Here is an 18,154-nt window from a genome sequence, read left to right as displayed (position 1 = left end):
ATGGACAAAGAAGCAAACAAACAACAAACAATAAATAAATAAACACTTTAAATGAGTGAACAGTGCGTGGACACACACTTTTAAAAATTCAAGCTACGCTGCTGTGTCTGATCCATTCTTGCCAGCCCAACACACACCAACCAATCACGACAATGACACTGCCACCCAAATCTTGACCATTTAAGAACAGGTCAAAAGGGAAGCTCACAAAGTATGCAGAGCCACGTATGGACTACAGTTTGTAATTGTAGAACTACAAAGTGCTCCCGTGCGGTCAGTGGAGCTGAGAGAATGGACAGGGACAGGTTGGAGTGTCCTCACTGTTAGAGGGGTCCCACTCTCTCTACTGAGCATTAATCGTTTTATTCAATATCACTCTATGGTTTTAATTTCCATTTCCAGGGATGTGTTCTCAGGCCTGTTCAAGGGATTTGTCCACCCGTCTCTCCTTCCTACCTTTTTTCTTTGTTTGTTTTCATGCCTGTTTGTTGATTTCCTTCCTCCACGCATCTAATCCGACTCCTCATTTTTTTCACACCGCGTAATGTAAAGTGGAGATGGTGGGGGAAGAGGGAGGGCCAGCTAGAGCTGAAGAGAAAAAAAAAAACAACAAAAAAAAAACACGATCCCGAGACAATGTCAGCATCACTGCGGAAAATGATAAGGTTTGAGGGCAGATGTTTTCCCCACACAAGCGTGATTGCATTTGCAATGTAAAGGCAATCTCCAGCTCGGGTTCTTATTACATGGACCTTGAGCCTAGAGAGCAGGAGAGAAAATTAGATGTAAGCGGTCAAATGACTGTTATGACAGATAATAATAGGATCAGAGTGGTGTTTATCTGGTGCCGGCACCCGTCTGCGTCTCCAGGTGGAGGTGTAGTGGAAAGAATCTGATCAAGAAGCAAAATATTTATTGCCTTCTATGGAAAATCATAACTGGATGCTATAATCTTCTTAATAATACTCATCTATTTCTTCAAAGACGTTGATTGAACAATGTTTCTTGACTGTAGACCACCAAACGTTACTTAAACCAGTGCATTAAGCCACACAGGGCAACATCAGGGTTCAAAAAACAGGAATCCAGCTCAGTATAAAAAGAGCAACAAGCCGTTAACCAGCAACAATTGACATAAATAATGATGTGATGTCAATGTATTTTCTGTAAAGTATAACACACAAGAGATGAAGAATCTCCTTAGAGTGTAGTCCCAGAGTGAACCACTTCATCTACCACAGGTAGCCCCCATGTTGAGAAAAGCTTAGCACAATCTCTGACACATCCAGGCCACTAGGTGTCAGCATAATGGTGGTTTGCTAACATGAAGCAAACGACTACTACTTTAAATACTTAATAGGACTGCCCTATGTTTCCCAGGTAACACAGGGCAGTTAGGAGGCCAGCCAATAGGAAGTGAGAACAAAATATCATTTTGACCTGATCTGAAGAGGGAATAAACAAACACAACCTGAAGCACTGATAATAAATCATGAACAAACCAAATATGGGAAATTTTAAATTAGAACTGTATCATAGTCATGTAAAATCCTATAATGCACCATTGAGGTAGTGTCAGAAGTTGTCTAATTTGCATATGCAGATATTCAGATGAGTTATTATAGGGCAGTTTCTGGGAGTTAGGGCGCTATTAGTCTCGATTTCAGCTGTCATGAGCTTCTGGAAATGATTCAATCTCATTTTGAAATCAAATGGAGTGGAATACGATTGATTCTGTCCAACTGCAGCAGCAGGCCGAGGAGAAGAAAAAAAAAAAAACTTTGAGTGATGGGAGTGGACGGTAATGTCCATCTGCTGGGCTAGTTATGCCTGTTTCAGCCCTGGATGTGATGGATTGAATTAAAACCAGGCTCTAGCCTCTCCCAAGGGTGTTTGAGGGTGGGGTTATTCGGGGCGAGGGGTAAATTATGACACTGTGATACTCCGGTCGCGGTCATTTTGGAAATTGAGTCTAGAGGGGAACATGCTAATCTCCGATTGTCCCCTAAAAAGCCATATTAATGCCTTGCTACAAATAACTTCTCACATCTGGAGTGTTAATGGAGTAATCCGTGTCCAGTGTTGAGGTGTGGCTAATAGTGCTGGGCCTTCAGCTCAGGGTACAAAGGTCAAAACTCATGAATGTGAAAAGAAGCTAGTTTCCGTTAGCGCACTTATGGGATTCTAATAGCATCTTAGCATTAAGGTAATGGTGATTCGTATGAACATTAATCAGTTAAACCCTACTTGTTGAACCTGACCACTGGGCAACCTATGGCCTAACTTGGCAACAGTTGCTATGAGAGAACACACTTGTGGGTGGAGCCAAAGTAGGCCATGTTCTGTTATTGCTCAGCTAGGAGTGGCCACATTTGTTCTTGTTTACCAAAACGAATGAAGAAAAATTCCCACGTCACTGATTTCTTTCGGACGACTTTTCTATCGTAGATTTTCTTGACGTTCTGAGAAGCGTGAAGACTTTGAATGACCCAAGCAGCATCTCTTTGTGATCTCTCTCTTCTCAGAGCTCTGGATTTGAAAGAGCTTTTCTTCTCACTGTGATCTCGACTGAAGGACTCCGCCACAGTCACGTGGAAGCTCAAAGTGCTCTATAGAAAACAATTACTTGATCCATCTATTTTCAAAACAAAGCACCACCCAAAGCCTTCACACGTTCCTTTCTTCTTCATGTTTCACTCCTTTGAAGTTATACTTTTTTTCAATATTAGGTTCTAAAATTCATGAAAAAATGTGCGCATCTCAATTCAGAACTGGTTAAACAAAGACTTAATGTGTCTTATTGATTTTAATCCAGTGCTGGAGGCCAGGACAAGATTGCTGTACTCTATGAGTTTTGTTGCTCATCTACGTCTTAGTGTTTCTCAGAAACAGGAACATCTCCAGTCAGTCTCAGTCCAGACTTCTTAACAAAGTCTAATGATCTTTAACGTCACATGACTTTTATTTTCTGATCATTCACAGTGGGTCATTCATTGGGAAATTTGGACACAATGCAAAATCTGACTCAAATGGTGCTACACACCAAATTAATTAATGCATAAAAAACTAAATAAATTCAATAACATTTAGATACTATTAAATTTAAATATGAATTTTATTGAATACAAAATTATTATTGCAGTCTCTCTCTCTCTCTCTCTCTCTCTCTCTCTCTCTCTCTCTCTCTCTCTCCCACCATGTCTCCCCCTGCCCTTCTCCCCCAGTCTTCTTCCCTTTACCTCATCTTTCTTTCTTTCTTTCTTTCTTTCTTTCTTTCTTTCTTTCTTTCTTTCTTTCTTTCTTTCTTTCTTTCTTTCCACTCTCTCTCTCTCTCTGTCTCTCTCTCTCTCTCTCTCTCCCACCATGTTTCCCCCTGCCCTTCTCCCCCAGTCTTCTTCCCTTTACCCCATCTTTCTTTTTCTTTCTTTCTCTCTCTCTCTCTCTCTCTCTTTCTTTCTCTCTCTCTCTCTCTCTCTCTCTCTCTCTCTCTCTCTCGTCTGTTCTTTTGATGCCCAGTGTTAATTTGTCCTCTCCAGTGACAGTGCAGATGGAATTGATGAGTTTAATGCAAGATCTGGTTCCCTTCCACTGGGCTGAACATGAAAGCAGTAGAGACTGGTGTGATGCTCATCATGTGCAGGGGGTGGGGAGGTGGTGGGGGTAGGCTCTGGGCAGGGGGTCCAGTGCTGTCCACTGTACTGTGAAACACGGGCGTCTAATCATCTCCCTCTAAGAGCAGCATCCTGATACTTTATTCCCATCATCCGAGGTGACCAGCCGCTTTCATTCAGCTCAGAGAAGCAGCTTCAAGCGCCTCTTTTATCTCATGGATTTATGACTTCAGTGATATATTAATATACAGGCACTGCAGGGATGTTTTGCTGTGTGTGTGTGTGTGTGTGTGTGTATGTATGTATGTGTGTGTGATGTAATACACTCAGGATGGGCTGTAAGATTCTGGCATTTGTTGGTAACCGTGCCTTAAAACCATGAACACCTTAAGGTTCTGGACACCCCCTATAATTACCAATCTCACGTTAGTACATTTCCAGATGGTTGCTATGGTGTGAATTGGTGTTCCAGGTGGTTGCTAGGGTGTCACTATATGACTGTGAGATTTAGGGTTAACAGAATGCTTCAGTGACATGGTTGGAATTGGAACTTGCACTGCTTCGGCGGAGATATTGAAGGAGCCGCCACAGAGAATTTTCATTTCCACCTTAACACTAAAAGCATGAAACACTAAATGAGAGCTGTTCATTTGACCGATGTGACAGACCACTGTCAACCTGTCACAGTGCTCAAATGCACACCACACTTTCTGTGTTTCTAGGCTCAATGATGTCACTAATCGAGACTGGCGTTGTCTTCCTTGTCTATATTTTCCTTCCACATTAAATGTTAGATTCTTATTCTCACTTTTCATGTCCAACCTTTTATTTCCACCTTAAATGGGTTTCTTTACAAAGCTAATATTGGCATTGTTCAGCAGCCTTTTGAAAAATTGGTCTCGTTCCTCAATTTCGTTGTTTAAAACACATATTTTACACATTAACTATGAATGTTTACACCTTTAATGCATCCATATCTGTCTGACCTTTAGCAAGTTACTGGAAATTCTAACAGAAAGGAGGAAGAGAAACAAACTGTTGAAAGAAGGCATGGTGGAATAAGGTGAATAATGCATAAACAACAGTACATGTTGTATTTTGATCACTGCTGCACTTGACCAGCTAGGTATCTCGCTAATCACCACCAAACCACCTTAAATCAACTCAAACTCTCATTGAATTCATGCTGAATGTACTGTTCCACATGTACTGACTGCTCTTAGCTGAAGCCCACCATGTGCAGCCTTTTCTATGTAGCCCAGTGTTTACTCTAAAACCTGGATTCCAAGAAACACTTCAGGTTCTTTTCTTGTAAAGAAAGAAGTAGCCAGAAAGCTGCTATCGATCCAGTGACCCTCAAGGCAGCTGTGGCGTGTTTTTCAACCCTTAGACATTTACTCCTTGAGTGCTAGCGCCTGTTAGCCTAGCGCCTCTCTGGAAATAGCCACGGCGAGGCTTGATTACTTTCCTGGACGCTGGCTCTCGTGGATTGTGAAACTTCCCGAGCAATATGTTCCCTGACCTTTCCGCCTTCAAACAGTGTGTGTCTTGGCAGTACTTTGCTTGGTTTATTCCGAAAGCAAACGCTCTCCTCATTCCAAAGAGAGGAGTTTAATTTCAGCACTTTGATTTGGAGAGGTGGAGAAACGATGTGCTCCAGCCCTTGAGTGAGCTCCAGAAATGTTTTTTTTTTTTTTTTTTTTTTTTTCCTGAGTGAGATTTTACAACTGAAAAGTTGAAACAATATTTAAGGAAGTGATTGTGTATTGTGTTATATATTTTTCTATAAAGTGCAAGTCAAATTTCTTTGTTGTCCCTGAATGAACCAATACATAATGTGTAATGTGTATCCAGACTACTGAGTGATAAATGTGTGCGGATCGTTTCCTTGACCAGCCACTGTTCTAGATGTTTTAGTGTGTCCATTAAGGCCAGTGGAACGCTTCCGGGACCTGCGTCCAGACGAAGTGGCTGACCTCTTCTGCACCACACAGAGAGTGGCCAGTGTTGTGGAGCAGTATTTCAAGGCATCATCCCTGACCATTGCTATACAGGTGAGATTAGGACGCAATAGACCCTTGCTTTTCTATATTATTATTATTATTATTATTATTATTATTATTATTATTATTATTATTATTATTTATTATTCCATACACCAAAAATATGTTGATAGGTAAATTGGCATTGTGAAATCGTCCACAGGTGTGAGTGTGTGAGTGACTGGGTGAGTGTGTGACACTGTCCATAGGTGAAAATGTGAGTGACTGGGTGAGTGTGTGAAATTGTCCACAGGTGTCAGTGTGAGTGAATGGGTGCGTGTTTGAAACTTCCCAAAGGTGTGAGTGTGTGACACTGTCCACAGGTGTAAATGTGAGTGACTGGGTGAGTGTGTGAAACTGTCCACAGGTGTGAGTGTGTGAGTGAATGGGTGAGTGTTTGAAAATGTCCACGGTTGTGAATGTGAGTGACTGGGTGAGTGTTTGAAACTGTCCACAGGTGTGAGTGTGTGAGTGACTGGGTGAGTGTGTCAAACTGTCCACAGATGTGAGTGTGTGAATCACTGCATGAGTGTGTGAAACAATCCACAGGTGTGAGTTTGTGAGTAACTGGGTGAATGTGTGACACTGTCCACAGGTGTGAGTGTGTGAGTGACTGGGTGAGTGTGTGACACTGTCCACAGGTGTGAGTGTGTGAATGACTGGGTGAGTATGTGAAACTGTCCACAGATGTGAGTGTGTGAATGACTGGGTGAGTGTGTGAAACTGTCCACAGGTGTGAGTGTGTGAGTGACTGGGTGAGTGTGTGACACTGTCCACAGGTGTGAGTGTGTGAATGACTGGGTGAGTATGTGAAACTGTCCACAGATGTGAGTGTGTGAATGACTGGGTGAGTGTGTGAAACTGTCCACGGTTGTGAATGTGAGTGACTGGGTGAGTGTTTGAAACTGTCCACAGGTGTGAGTGTGTGAGTGACTGGGTGAGTGTGTCAAACTGTCCACAGATGTGAGTGTGTGAATCACTGCATGAGTGTGTGAAACAATCCACAGGTGTGAGTGTGTGAATGACTGGGTGAGTATGTGAAACTGTCCACAGATGTGAGTGTGTGTATGACTGGGCGAGTGTGTTAAATTGTCCACAGATGTGAGTGTGTGAGTGACTGGGTGAGTGTATGTGAAACTGTCCACAGATGTGAGTGTGTGAATGACTGGGTGAGTGTGTGACACTGTCCACAGGTGTGAGTGTGAGTGACTGGGTGAGTGTGTGAAACTGTCCACAGGTGTGAGTGTGAGTGACTGGGTGAGTGTTTGAAACTGCCCAAATGTGTGAGTGTGTGACACTGTCCACAGGTGTGAGTGTGAGTGACTGGGTGAGTGTGTGAAACTGTCCACAGGTGTGAGTATGTGAGTGACTGGGTGAGTTTGTGAAACTGTCCACAGATGTGAGTGTGTGAATGACTGGGTGAATGTGTGAAACTGTCCACAGGTGTGAGTGTGTGAATGACTGGGTGAGTGTGTGAAACTGTCCACAGATGTGAGTGTGTGAATGACTGGGCGAGTGTGTTAAATTGTCCACAGATGTGAGTGTGTGAGTGACTGGGTGAGTGTATGTGAAACTGTCCACAGATGTGAGTGTGTGAATGACTGGGTGAGTGTGTGAAACTGTCCACAGATGTGAGTGTGTGAATGATTGGGTGAGTGTGTTAAATTGTCCACAGGTGTGAGTGTGTGAGTGACTGGGTGAGTGTGTGAAACTGTCCACAGATGTGAGTGTGTGAATGACTGGGTGAGTGTGTGAAACTGTCCACAGGTGTGAGTGTGTGAGTGACTGGGTGAGTGTGTGAAATTGTCCACAGGTGTAGGTGTGTGAGTGACTGGGTGAGTGTGTGAAACTGTTCACAGATATGAGTGTGTGAGTGACTGGGTGAGTGTGTGAAACTGTTCACAGATGTGAGTGTGTGAATTACTGGGTGAGTGTGTTAAATTGTCCACAGATGTGAATGTGTAAGTGACTGGGTGAGTATGTGAAATTGTCCACAAGTGTAGGTGTGTGAGTGACTGAGTGAGTGTGTGAAACTGTCCACAGGTGTGAGTGTGTGAGTGACTGGGTGAGTGTGTGAAATTGTCCACAGGTGTAGGTGTGTGAGTGACTGGGTGAGTGTGTGAAACTGTCCACAGATGTGAGTGTGTGAATGACTGGGTGAGTGTGTTAAATTGTCCACAGATGTGAGTGTGTGAGTGACTGGGTGAGTGTATGTGAAACTGTCCACAGATGTGAATGTGTGAATGACTGGGTGAGTGTGTGAAACTGTCCACAGGTGTGTGTGTGTGAGTGACTGGGTGAGTGTTTGAAATTGTCCACAGGTGTAGGTGTGTGAGTGACTGGGTGAGTGTGTGAAACTGTCCACAGATGTGAGTGTGTGAATGACTGGGTGAGTGTGTTAAATTGTCCACAGATGTGAATGTGTGAGTGACTGGGTGAGTATGTGAAATTGTCCACAAGTGTAGGTGTGTGAGTGACTGAGTGAGTGTGTGAAACTGTCCACAGGTGTGAGTGTGTAAAACGGTCCACAGATGTGAGTGTGTGAATGACTGGGTGAGTGTGTGAAACTGTCAACAGATGTGAGTGTGTGAATGACTGGGTGAGTGTGTTAAATTGTCCACAGATGTGAATGTGTGGGTGACTGGGTGAGTATGTGAAATTGTCCACAAGTGTAGGTGTGTGAGTGACTGAGTGAGTGTGTGAAACTGTCCACAGGTGTGAGTGTGTAAAACAGTCCACAGATGTGAGTGTGTGAATGACTGGGTGAGTGTGTTAAATTGTCCACAGATGTGAATGTGTGAGTGACTGGGTGAGTATGTGAAATTGTCCACAAGTGTAGGTGTGTGAGTGACTGAGTGTGTGAAACTGTCCACAGGTGTGAGTGTGTAAACCGGTCCACAGATGTGAGTGTGTGAATGACTGGGTGAGTGTGTGAAACTGTCCACAGGTGTGAGTGTGTGTGTGAGTGACTGGGTGAGTGTGTAAAACTGTCCACAGGTGTGAGTGTGTGTGTGAGTGACTGGGTGAGTGTGTGAGACTGTCCACAGGTGTGGGTGTCTGTGTGAATGACTGGGTGAATGTGAATCTGTCCACAGGTGTGCATGTGTGTGTATGTGTGTGTGTGTGTGTGTGTGTGTGTGTGTGTGTGTGTGTGTGTGTGAGAGAGAGAGAGAGAGAGAGAGAGAGAGAGAGAGAGAGAGAGAGAGACCTTTTACAGAAAGGGAATGAGTGAATAAACAATTACACAATCACATGAGTGAATACATGAACGAATCAACAAACAAAGGAATAATGGAAGGAAGAAAGGAATTGTTTTGTTTGAAAATATCCATAATCTGGAATGCATTTTTGAGGCCTATTTTTTGAGGATTTGTGCTGCATCACAGTTGCCATGGAAACACATACACATCAGTAGTGTTGCCAGTGAATGTTAAACTTACAGCGCATTAAGGCCAGGTAGCGCCGTTGCTATTGGACTCCCCATTGTTCTTTAACAACTGCGTTTATAGGGCTTCAAGGGCTTTTCTTTACCTGATTCCCATGTCTTTTTCAAGGCAGCGGAGAAAGCAGTGGAAGGCTACCACCTGCTGAAATGAGAGAGAGAGAGAGAGAGAGAGAGAGAGACAGCCATTCCCCACCTTCCCTTTACATAACCTTTTGATATGTATGCTAATTCCAAATAGCTCTCTCCTGCCGCGCCTAACAAAAGAAAATCATTTCACTTATCTGACGAAAAGGGAATAATCAATATTCCCGTGCTCGGCGGCAGGGAGACGAGATGGGAGATTAGATATGTCGGCTGTGCCGAGATTGTCCCAGACACAGCTGTAGATACAGCGTCCAATGAAGAAAAGCGCCACACTGGAGGTCTTTCATTTTCCGCTTCCAAATAAAGAGCCGTGGAAAATTAAGAACAGATCGGAGGTGTTTATTGCATAACCCCTTTGGGAACTGACGCCACATTTCTGAGGAGTGCCATGACACCAATCAGCCAAAACATTAAAATGACCTCCTTGTTCCTACCCTCAGCTCCACTGACCATACAGATGCATTTTGTAGTTCTATGATTACAGACTGTAATCCATCTGTTGAGTCAAATACTGCTTAGATGCTGCTCTTCACCCTGTTCTTAAATATCCAGGACCCCCCGTTGGACCACCACAGAGCTGATATTATTTAACTGGTGGCTCATTCTGAGTGCTACAGTGACACTGAGGGGTTTAAAATCTCCAGCAAACCCAGCTGTGTCTGATCCACTCGTGCCAGATCTTACCTGCTCTGTGGTGGTGGTGACCATCGAAGATCATGATGAAAATGGGCAAACGAATTCCAGCACAACACATAGACTACAGTGTGTTATTGTAGTGCACCGATGTGGTCAGTGGAGCCAAGTGCAGGAACAAACAGGTCGTTTTAATGTCACGGCTGACCTTCCCACTTTTCCGAAAGTTGTACTTCTTGAACTTTTCAAGACGGACTCTCTTTTCCTTTCTCCCTTGATTGCCAAGTGCAAGGACATTAGCAAATAACAAAGAAGAGAGACGGGAAAACACGCTTGGAGATTCATGCGGTGACACGGCAGTGGCCCCTATTCATCTGAAATTAAAATGCTGCTGAATTATTGACTGTGATATTCCCGAATTCCCAGCCGTTTCTAATTATCTGCTTCTGTTCCCAATAGGACGGACCCGAGGCCGGACAGACGGTGAAGGTAAGGACTTAATAAGGCACTTCCTTTAAATTTATCATGAGGCCTCGGTGACACTTATCTCGTATTAAATAATAATTGTATTTCATTTGCGGGCCCCAAACTCTTGGAGCATGTCAATTATTAATAGCTCTACTTTAAAATGCTTTGTCTGTATCTTTACGGGTGAAGGCCAGACCCACACGCTCCGAGACCCTGGGGTCTTCTGCAGAAACCTGAGATTCTGCCGCATTTACAGTGTGTGTGTGTGTGTGTTACATCCAGATTTTGGGAATAATGCATGGACCTTAAATATTTAAAACGCTCTTTAAACGTCTTAAAGCTACTCATTATATCCAGGGAACAATCCAGAGTGCTTGAACGAGCAGAGACTCTGACAACGAAAAGTATGTGGACACCGAGGTCAACTGGACACTACAGCATCACCCTGAGGAGCACTTCTAGCACATTCCATATCCAAAGCCCTGGTGTTAATTTGACTTCCCCCGAATGTGAGTGACTGGGTGAATGTGTGAAACTGTCCACAGGTGTGAGTGTGTAAGTGATTGGCTGAGTGTGTTGCATGTGATGGACTGGTGCTTTGGTAATTCTGGGCTCTGGACCTAAATTGACCCTCAACAAAGTGAAGCAGTTACAGAAAATGAATGAATGAATGAATGAATGAATGTGAACATACCAACACATTCATTCATTCATTATCTGTCACCCTTCTCCAGTTCAGGGTCGCGGTGGGTCCAGAGCCTACCTGCAATCATTGGGCGCAAGGCGGGAATACACCCTGGAGGGGGCGCCAGCCCTTCACAGGGCAACACACACACACTCACACATTCACTCACACACTCACACCTACGGACACTTTTCGCCAATCCACCTACCAACATGTGTTTTTGGACTGTGGGAGGAAACCGGAGCACCCGGAGGAAACCCACGCGGACACAGGGAGAACACACCACACTCCTCACAGACAGTCACCTGAAGGAAACCCACGCAGACACAGGGAGAACACACCACACTCCTCACAGAGAGTCACCTGGAGGAAACCCACGCAGACACAGGGAGAACACACCACACTCCTCACAGACAATCACCCGGAGGAAACACACGCTGACACAGGGAGAACACACCACACTCCTCACAGACAGTCACCCGGAGGAAACCCACGCTGACACAGGGAGAACACACCACACTCCTCACAGACAGTCACCTGGAGTAACAACACATTCCTAACAAATCCAGCTTTAACTATTTCAGCTCTGGTTATTCTCTTAACTACTCTTTACATAGCAAGGGTTTGATAACATTCAAACCATGTTCTACAAAAGGCAGTGGCCTTTCCCATGTATCCCACCCTTTTAAAAATGCTAATTTCCTTATTGAACACATTAATAGTGGAGCGCCTAATGTGCGCATACTCATTTTTTATTGCATATGGAATGGTGTATTAATTATACATTTATAGCTTCTGCAGTGAGGGGCCTGCTGTAGCCTGGAGTGTGGAGTAATATTGAAATGTTAATGGTGTCATTTGAGGAGGAGTTGTAAAGCTAAGGGACTCGGAGGGGACCCCTCGTTCCCGACGACTCTAATCAGTCCCAGGGCCACAAGATGCGCAAGATCTCCAACTCACCATAAATATCTGCGCTGTTACATCAAAAGCATAACAGTTGGTTTCATATTGAACTGGAGTCTTCCAGCTGCTTTGCATTTCCTCTGAAGCTACACCGCTCCATGTCTGTTTGAACCCAATGCTGGAGCTGAATCCAGGTCATATCCGGTTTTAACCCTTTGAAGTGGAAGGCTTATGCTCCTTGCTTTACTATCTCTCTGAAAAAAATTGGTTATGTATATTTATATTTACAGTGTTGTAAGTCAAAGATCAGTTCCATTAGCTTCCACTCTTTCCAAGAGGATTTGTTGTTTGGGAGCCACATACCCAGCCATCTGGACCTCAAAGACTCTGAAAACGAGGGGATGCCTCAACTTGTGGAACCCAAAAATGTAACACAGATGCCTTGCCCTTAAGGGCTTGCTTGGCATTGCGGGCCAGTGTTATACTGAGCAAACTCGCATACCACCTCTGTGGAGTTGATGGTTGTCTCTTGAGGTTCCAGATGTGAGGCAAACCCCCACTTAAGTGCAAGGGCACCCTGTTCCTCCAGGCTAGAGTTTCTCAGTGTCCTTGGGGGCAGGGCCTAGAGGTTTCCTGTGGTACCGTAGCCTGACCGGTAGCTTTCAAAGTAACCCGGAATGGATGAAACTAACACAGGGTTGAGGGAGGGGCGTTCACGTGGTTGTAGTCTGCAGCCTTACCACAGGAATGGAGCTCTCCTACACAGCAAACACTGGTCTTAAAGGGGGCATCTAAAATCAAAAAGGAAACCCCATTGTTGATGTCATAGTAGGTTCAAACTTTACATTATTTTCATGAACATTTTGAGGCTGCAGACTCTGCCTCGTGGAATTTGCAGTGTCTTGGAGAAAGAGGAAATGGTTGTTTCAATGATCAAACAAACTCTTACCCTCTCTGCCCCTGACCCTGACCCTGACCCTGCCCCGGTCAGTGCACCAGGACGCTTCCACATGAGGACTGTGCTGACAGGGAACCGGTGAACCTGATTAAATGAGAGGCCTCAGCCCTGCCTCTGTCCATGCAGTTCCAGGCTCGCCTCTGTACCCTGCATCCAGGTTTGTTTCCTCGCTAGGGAGTCAGGGCCATCCAGAAGTGTAGCCCCCTCTGTCCAGCCATCAGGAGCTCGGGTCACATTTCATCTGCTACATTTTCTACATGACTACAAATCCTCAGCCGTGTTTCTGACCAAACTGTGGTGTGCTTTCTGCTTTCCTGGCAATTACCGTGACTGCCAAGAGTCCACTTGTTTGGTCGGATTGTCCTTCGTCTATTATTAAGTACTGTGTCCTTTCTGTCCTATTTTGAAGTTGTTTCCTTGGCAGTTGGTTAGAGTTCGATCTCAGTCCCCTATTAGACGCTAGCTTCTCCTCAAAGCCTTTCATATGAAGAGCTCCTCCAATAAGCAACAGTGTCCTCTTCAGATAAGAGCCTGGTCCTTGAGATAATGAGAGGGGACGTTGAGACCGCTCATGCCTAACGAGTCCGTTTGAGTCGCTATCAGTCCATCGCCGTGATGAGCTGGAGCTTTCGTCATCTTTAAAGCCCGCCGCCATGTTTATCCCCAGATGCGGGTGGGCCGTTTTGATGTGAGGTTGGGCATTCTCAGTGGGTGGGCTGCTGGTGGTCGTGGGCTTTTATCTGAGCCACACACTCACTCATTCTACCTCTCTTCACTCAACCGGACGTCATTGAGAGGAGGCCGAAGCAGAGGCAGGTAATTTCAATCGCGCTCAGACATAGAGATTCCTGACGAACTGGAGACAAATTGAAGCCTTGCTTCTCAATGACTGCGGCCATTTTTTGGTTGACCATCTGACCAAAGGCATCGACCTTCATAATCCACCGAGCAGATCAGCTGTGAATGACCTGTGGAGAGGGTGTCAACTGGTACTGAACCTGCATTCATTAAATAACCAAAGTTAGACTTCCAGATGTAGTTAACAAATTATGCAAAAGTATGGGCACATTTGATGTTTTAAGACTTCCTAAGTGTCAGTCAGAATAAACACCACACCAAATCACCACACTGCTCAGTTTCCTCCCAGTTAGGCGTAAATATAATAATAATCAGCTATACACAGCTAGATTACATCCATTGAAATCAGAATGCCCTAAGACAAACTCAAAAAATAAATTATGAAATGTAAACCAATCCAAAACAAAACATACCCTAGACTTCCAAGACATATCGGGTTGAACAGGCTGGTCTCAAAGTGGATGTGTACATATTTGACTGAAAGCCCTTCCCAAAGAGTCATAGAATATGTTCAAAATCTATTAAATATATATAAAAAACGTTTTAAAGCATTTGTATAATGTATAATTGTAGTTGAATATTGAAACACCTTCCCTCTCTTTTGCCACTTTATGGTAAACGTTGCATAGTATTAATCATTAATAAAGTTATGTTCACTATAACTAACACTGAACTCACCATCTTTAATTTGTCTAAACCCAAACTCACATAATTTGCAAACAATATTATCCCCAAGAACATAACGTATTGATGCACATGCTTTTGCAGCTCTGTTTTCTTGATGGATCTCATGAAAAATGCAGTGAGTGATACATTTTTCTCACTTGCTATTGCATTAACTGCTATTCAATTCTGGCCCTAAACCCAATGTCAAACCTAAACATAAACCTAACTCAGAGCTTAACGTTTAGCTCTAAATTGCTAGAATAGACAGAATGTTTATATAACAGTTGACAGCACTGTTTCTGTAATTCTTCTTCAGGAACATAACAGAAGGTTTGAGTCGGCTTAGTGAAACAGTGACACCAGTGGACCGGAGCTCGGTTAGTGACAATGAGAGAACTACACTGTAAAAAATTGTTGTAAATTTACAGCAATTCTGCTACAGGATTTTATTGTAATACTGAATTACAGTAATATGCTGTAAATTTGAAATACAGTAGTGTTCCTGTAAAAATATGTTAAATGCCTGGGAACTCTGCTGCCAGTATTTTACTGTACAATTTACAATACATTTTTACAGTGTATGATTTTTTCCAGCATGAAACAATATAAATATAAAACAATGTTTATTAATATTTGGCCTAGTCTCTGTCGTATTGCATGGTATTTTTGGAGATCATGTTGGGGTGAAAGTACTTAATGTACAGTAAACACTCTAAAGTCTCAGCTCTGCAGCTTTGTCTGAGAGAGAAGGTGTGAAGCCCAGTGTGAGAAAGTGAAGCCGGGTGAAAGGGGGACAGTAAATATTCACCACTGTTTAATGGATGGCTCCAGGAGCCCTTCCTTGTTGTGTGTCTTTCTTTTTTCAGTGTTATTTTTTTCCCCGCCTCTGCTGTTAATGTTGCTTTCATTCCCCCCCTCCTCCTCCTCCTCAAACCCCCCTCGTCTCATCTCCTTGGTGTTCATTAGCCCTGCAGTGCATGCTGGGAGCATCAATCCTCCCCAGCCGAGAAAAACAAGCCGGCGGCCATGCCATTAACAGAGTTCCGCCGTTCCCCGGCCTCGTCCTCAATCACAGCTTCTACTGGAGTCTGCTTCCTCTAATGGAGTTTGGGATTTTTTTTAGGTCTAGAACTTCTACCCTGAGTGTGGAGGCGCCGCTGCTCAAGGAGCGAGAAGTAGAGACCGATGTGTAGGAAAGTAATTATTTAGTTTCATTATTTATATTCATCTTTCTATTAGTAAAGTGCAAATCACATCAGATGATGAATCAAATTGCTTTTCTGTAGTTCTTTATGCTCCATAGAGTGGATCCTCTTTAATATGGTGGTCATATTTAAAATAGGTTTGGTACAGAACCAGGGTGAGGCCAGGTGACATTATCAACAGGAGTGTGGTGTGTATGGAGAGAGAGAGAGAGAGAGAGAGAGAGAGAGAGAGAGAGAGAGAGAGAGAGAGAGAGAGAGAGAGAGAGAGAGAGAGAGAGAGAAAGAGAGAGAGAGAGAAAGAAAGAAAGAGAGAGAGAGAGAAAGAGAGAGAGAGAGAGAGAGAGAGAGAGAGAGAGAAAGAAATAAAGAGAGAGAGAGAGAGAGAGAGAGAGAGAGAGAGAGAATGGGAATGACTGGGTGAATGTGTGAAATTGGACCCAATGAATGTATAGTAAATGTTGTAGTGTTCATTTAACAAGAACCTGATTGGTTGCCAGTCCATTATGAAATCCTCCTTTTTTATTTGTTAATTTGTTTGTTTGTGTATGTCACATGCCTAAAAATGGTCATTTACCAAGGCACCACAGAACCACTTTTTGTGAAGAAGCCTTTGACACATGGCTCTTTAAAGGTACCATTAAAAACGTTTCCATCCCAATAAAAATTAAGGGACAAAGACTTTTTTTTGTCAAAGTTTTTTTGTGGATCTGTAGCTCATAGGGTCAGTGCATTTAGGGTCTGTGGATCTCTGAAAGAGTGGATCTGTGGATGTGCAAACCTGTGGATCTCTGGACCTGTGGGGGTTAGAGAAATGGAGCTGTGGGGAACACCCCTCTTTTAATCTTCATTTTTATTGCCGATCCAATAAGAGCCTCTCTCTGGGCAGCTGTGAGTCTGAGATGAGCTGATACAGATTGTCAATACAAACAAGGTCAAATTGAAATAGATTTCTGATGGGATTTTACGCTCCAGCGGGTGAGCCGTGGACCAGCCGAGGACTCGCACTCCTTCATGGAGCGATCTGCTGGGGCCTGGTGTAGTTTCTTATGGTTTTCTTCATTCTCCTTGCATTAATAAGCACGTAACTATACGGAGGCCCAGAGAGTCCAAACAAAGCGGTATTAAAACAAAAAAACAAAAATACAAAAGAAGTGTGCACAGCAAGGTATTGCTGTAAGGTATATTGCAAGGTATATTGTTTGTATTTTTCTACATTGTGTTTTTGCCCTCTTTCTTGTCATTCATTAATATTTTATGTTATCAATTTTATTATATTAATAGGCTTATTTCTGTACGGTGGCCCAGAGAGTCAAAACACAGTGGAATTCAAGATGCAAACGCATGCCACTTTAAGGGATGTTTGTTGTATAGTCCTTCCCTGTTCTCTTCCTTTGTTTATTTTAGTTGTAATTCTCTCCTCATCTTTTGTTTGTGCTTTTGTTTCCACGTTATCATGTAACTGAGCACTGTTGGATTATGTGGGGGTTTGTTTGGGTGGTCTCACATTATGTTGTCACATCCTTGTCTTATGCCATTCTTCCCAGTGTTTTGGAATGTCTCTTAATTCAGATTTTGTCCTCATTGTTCTCCTCTCGTTCCTGCCTTTTGTCCTCTGGGCACTGTTGTCTTTTTCTTATTTATTAAACACAGTGTTCTGACTCACCCGGCCTCCTCATCCTGCCACACAGAGCCAGTCTGAGGACTTTGTGGAGGTGAGCTGTGCTGAAAGCCCTAATGGAGAGGACTTGTTCTCTGTGCTTCTTAAGCGAGTGGAGTAATCTCCATATTTTATAAACTCATTTCCAGCGCAGAGTTACTCTGAATTAGAATGCTGCCCGCTCCTTTTATGAAAACAGATTATCTCGTGCATGTGGCACACCTGCTATGTTGCTGCGCTGGCCCCATTTGTCACTCGCCTTATTGCAATCAGGTGCTTGGAGTTGAGGGAGGGGAAAAAAAAAAAAAAAAAAACAGCGCCCCTATGATTGAATAAAGAGACGCTCTATGGAAGCCGCCACAGTTTTACGAACTTCCTCGAGCCTAGAGCTAGACGAGGACGGAAGAGCGATCTAAGTATTCATATGGCGAAATTGGGTTTTGGGGGGGGAAAAAACAGGGGAGGGACACAGGAATTCAGTCATTTGTCTTCCTTAGGAGGGTCATTTATCTTGCTTCTAGAGCATGATGGTCCGGAGTACATTAAAAAAGCTCCTGAATATATACATCATTGCCAGCCTAACCCAGTTGTCTGGATATATAGAGTAGTCAGATCAATGGGCTTATCTTCATAATGGATCCATAACCCGTTTATCTTTATGTGTGGAGAGAATCACGGATGCTTATGCAGGCCCTGGTTAGGGTTTTCAGGGCCATATTATACTCTAATGCTAATAACTGTGTAGTTACACATTAACAACGGTGTAATTACTGTTGTAGTTACATTTGTGCAGTAATGACACATTCATATACTACCAGTGGTGTGCTTAAATGTTGCTCTGCAGAAGCAAAAACGGTTCTGGAGTCTTGAATGAAACAT

General features: G+C 43.6%; 1 protein-coding gene across 3 annotated transcripts in view; it reads left to right on the top strand.

Annotated features, from left to right (window-relative positions):
* fhit (fragile histidine triad diadenosine triphosphatase) overlaps nt 1-18,154 on the top strand; it is a 284,283-nt gene that overhangs the window by 212,899 nt on the left and 53,230 nt on the right. For all 3 annotated transcript variants that reach the window (XM_066672616.1, XM_066672619.1, XM_066672617.1), the window contains 2 exons: nt 5,520-5,665; nt 10,335-10,364. In XM_066672616.1, coding sequence (XP_066528713.1) covers nt 5,520-5,665; nt 10,335-10,364 — 176 coding nt within the window. The remainder of the gene's footprint in view (nt 1-5,519; nt 5,666-10,334; nt 10,365-18,154) is intronic.

This window comes from Hoplias malabaricus, chromosome 5, assembly GCF_029633855.1.
Source record: "Hoplias malabaricus isolate fHopMal1 chromosome 5, fHopMal1.hap1, whole genome shotgun sequence".
NCBI lineage: Eukaryota > Metazoa > Chordata > Actinopteri > Characiformes > Erythrinidae > Hoplias > Hoplias malabaricus.
Note: the sequence above shows the minus strand (reverse complement) of the source record. Positions and strands in the feature narration are given on the sequence as shown.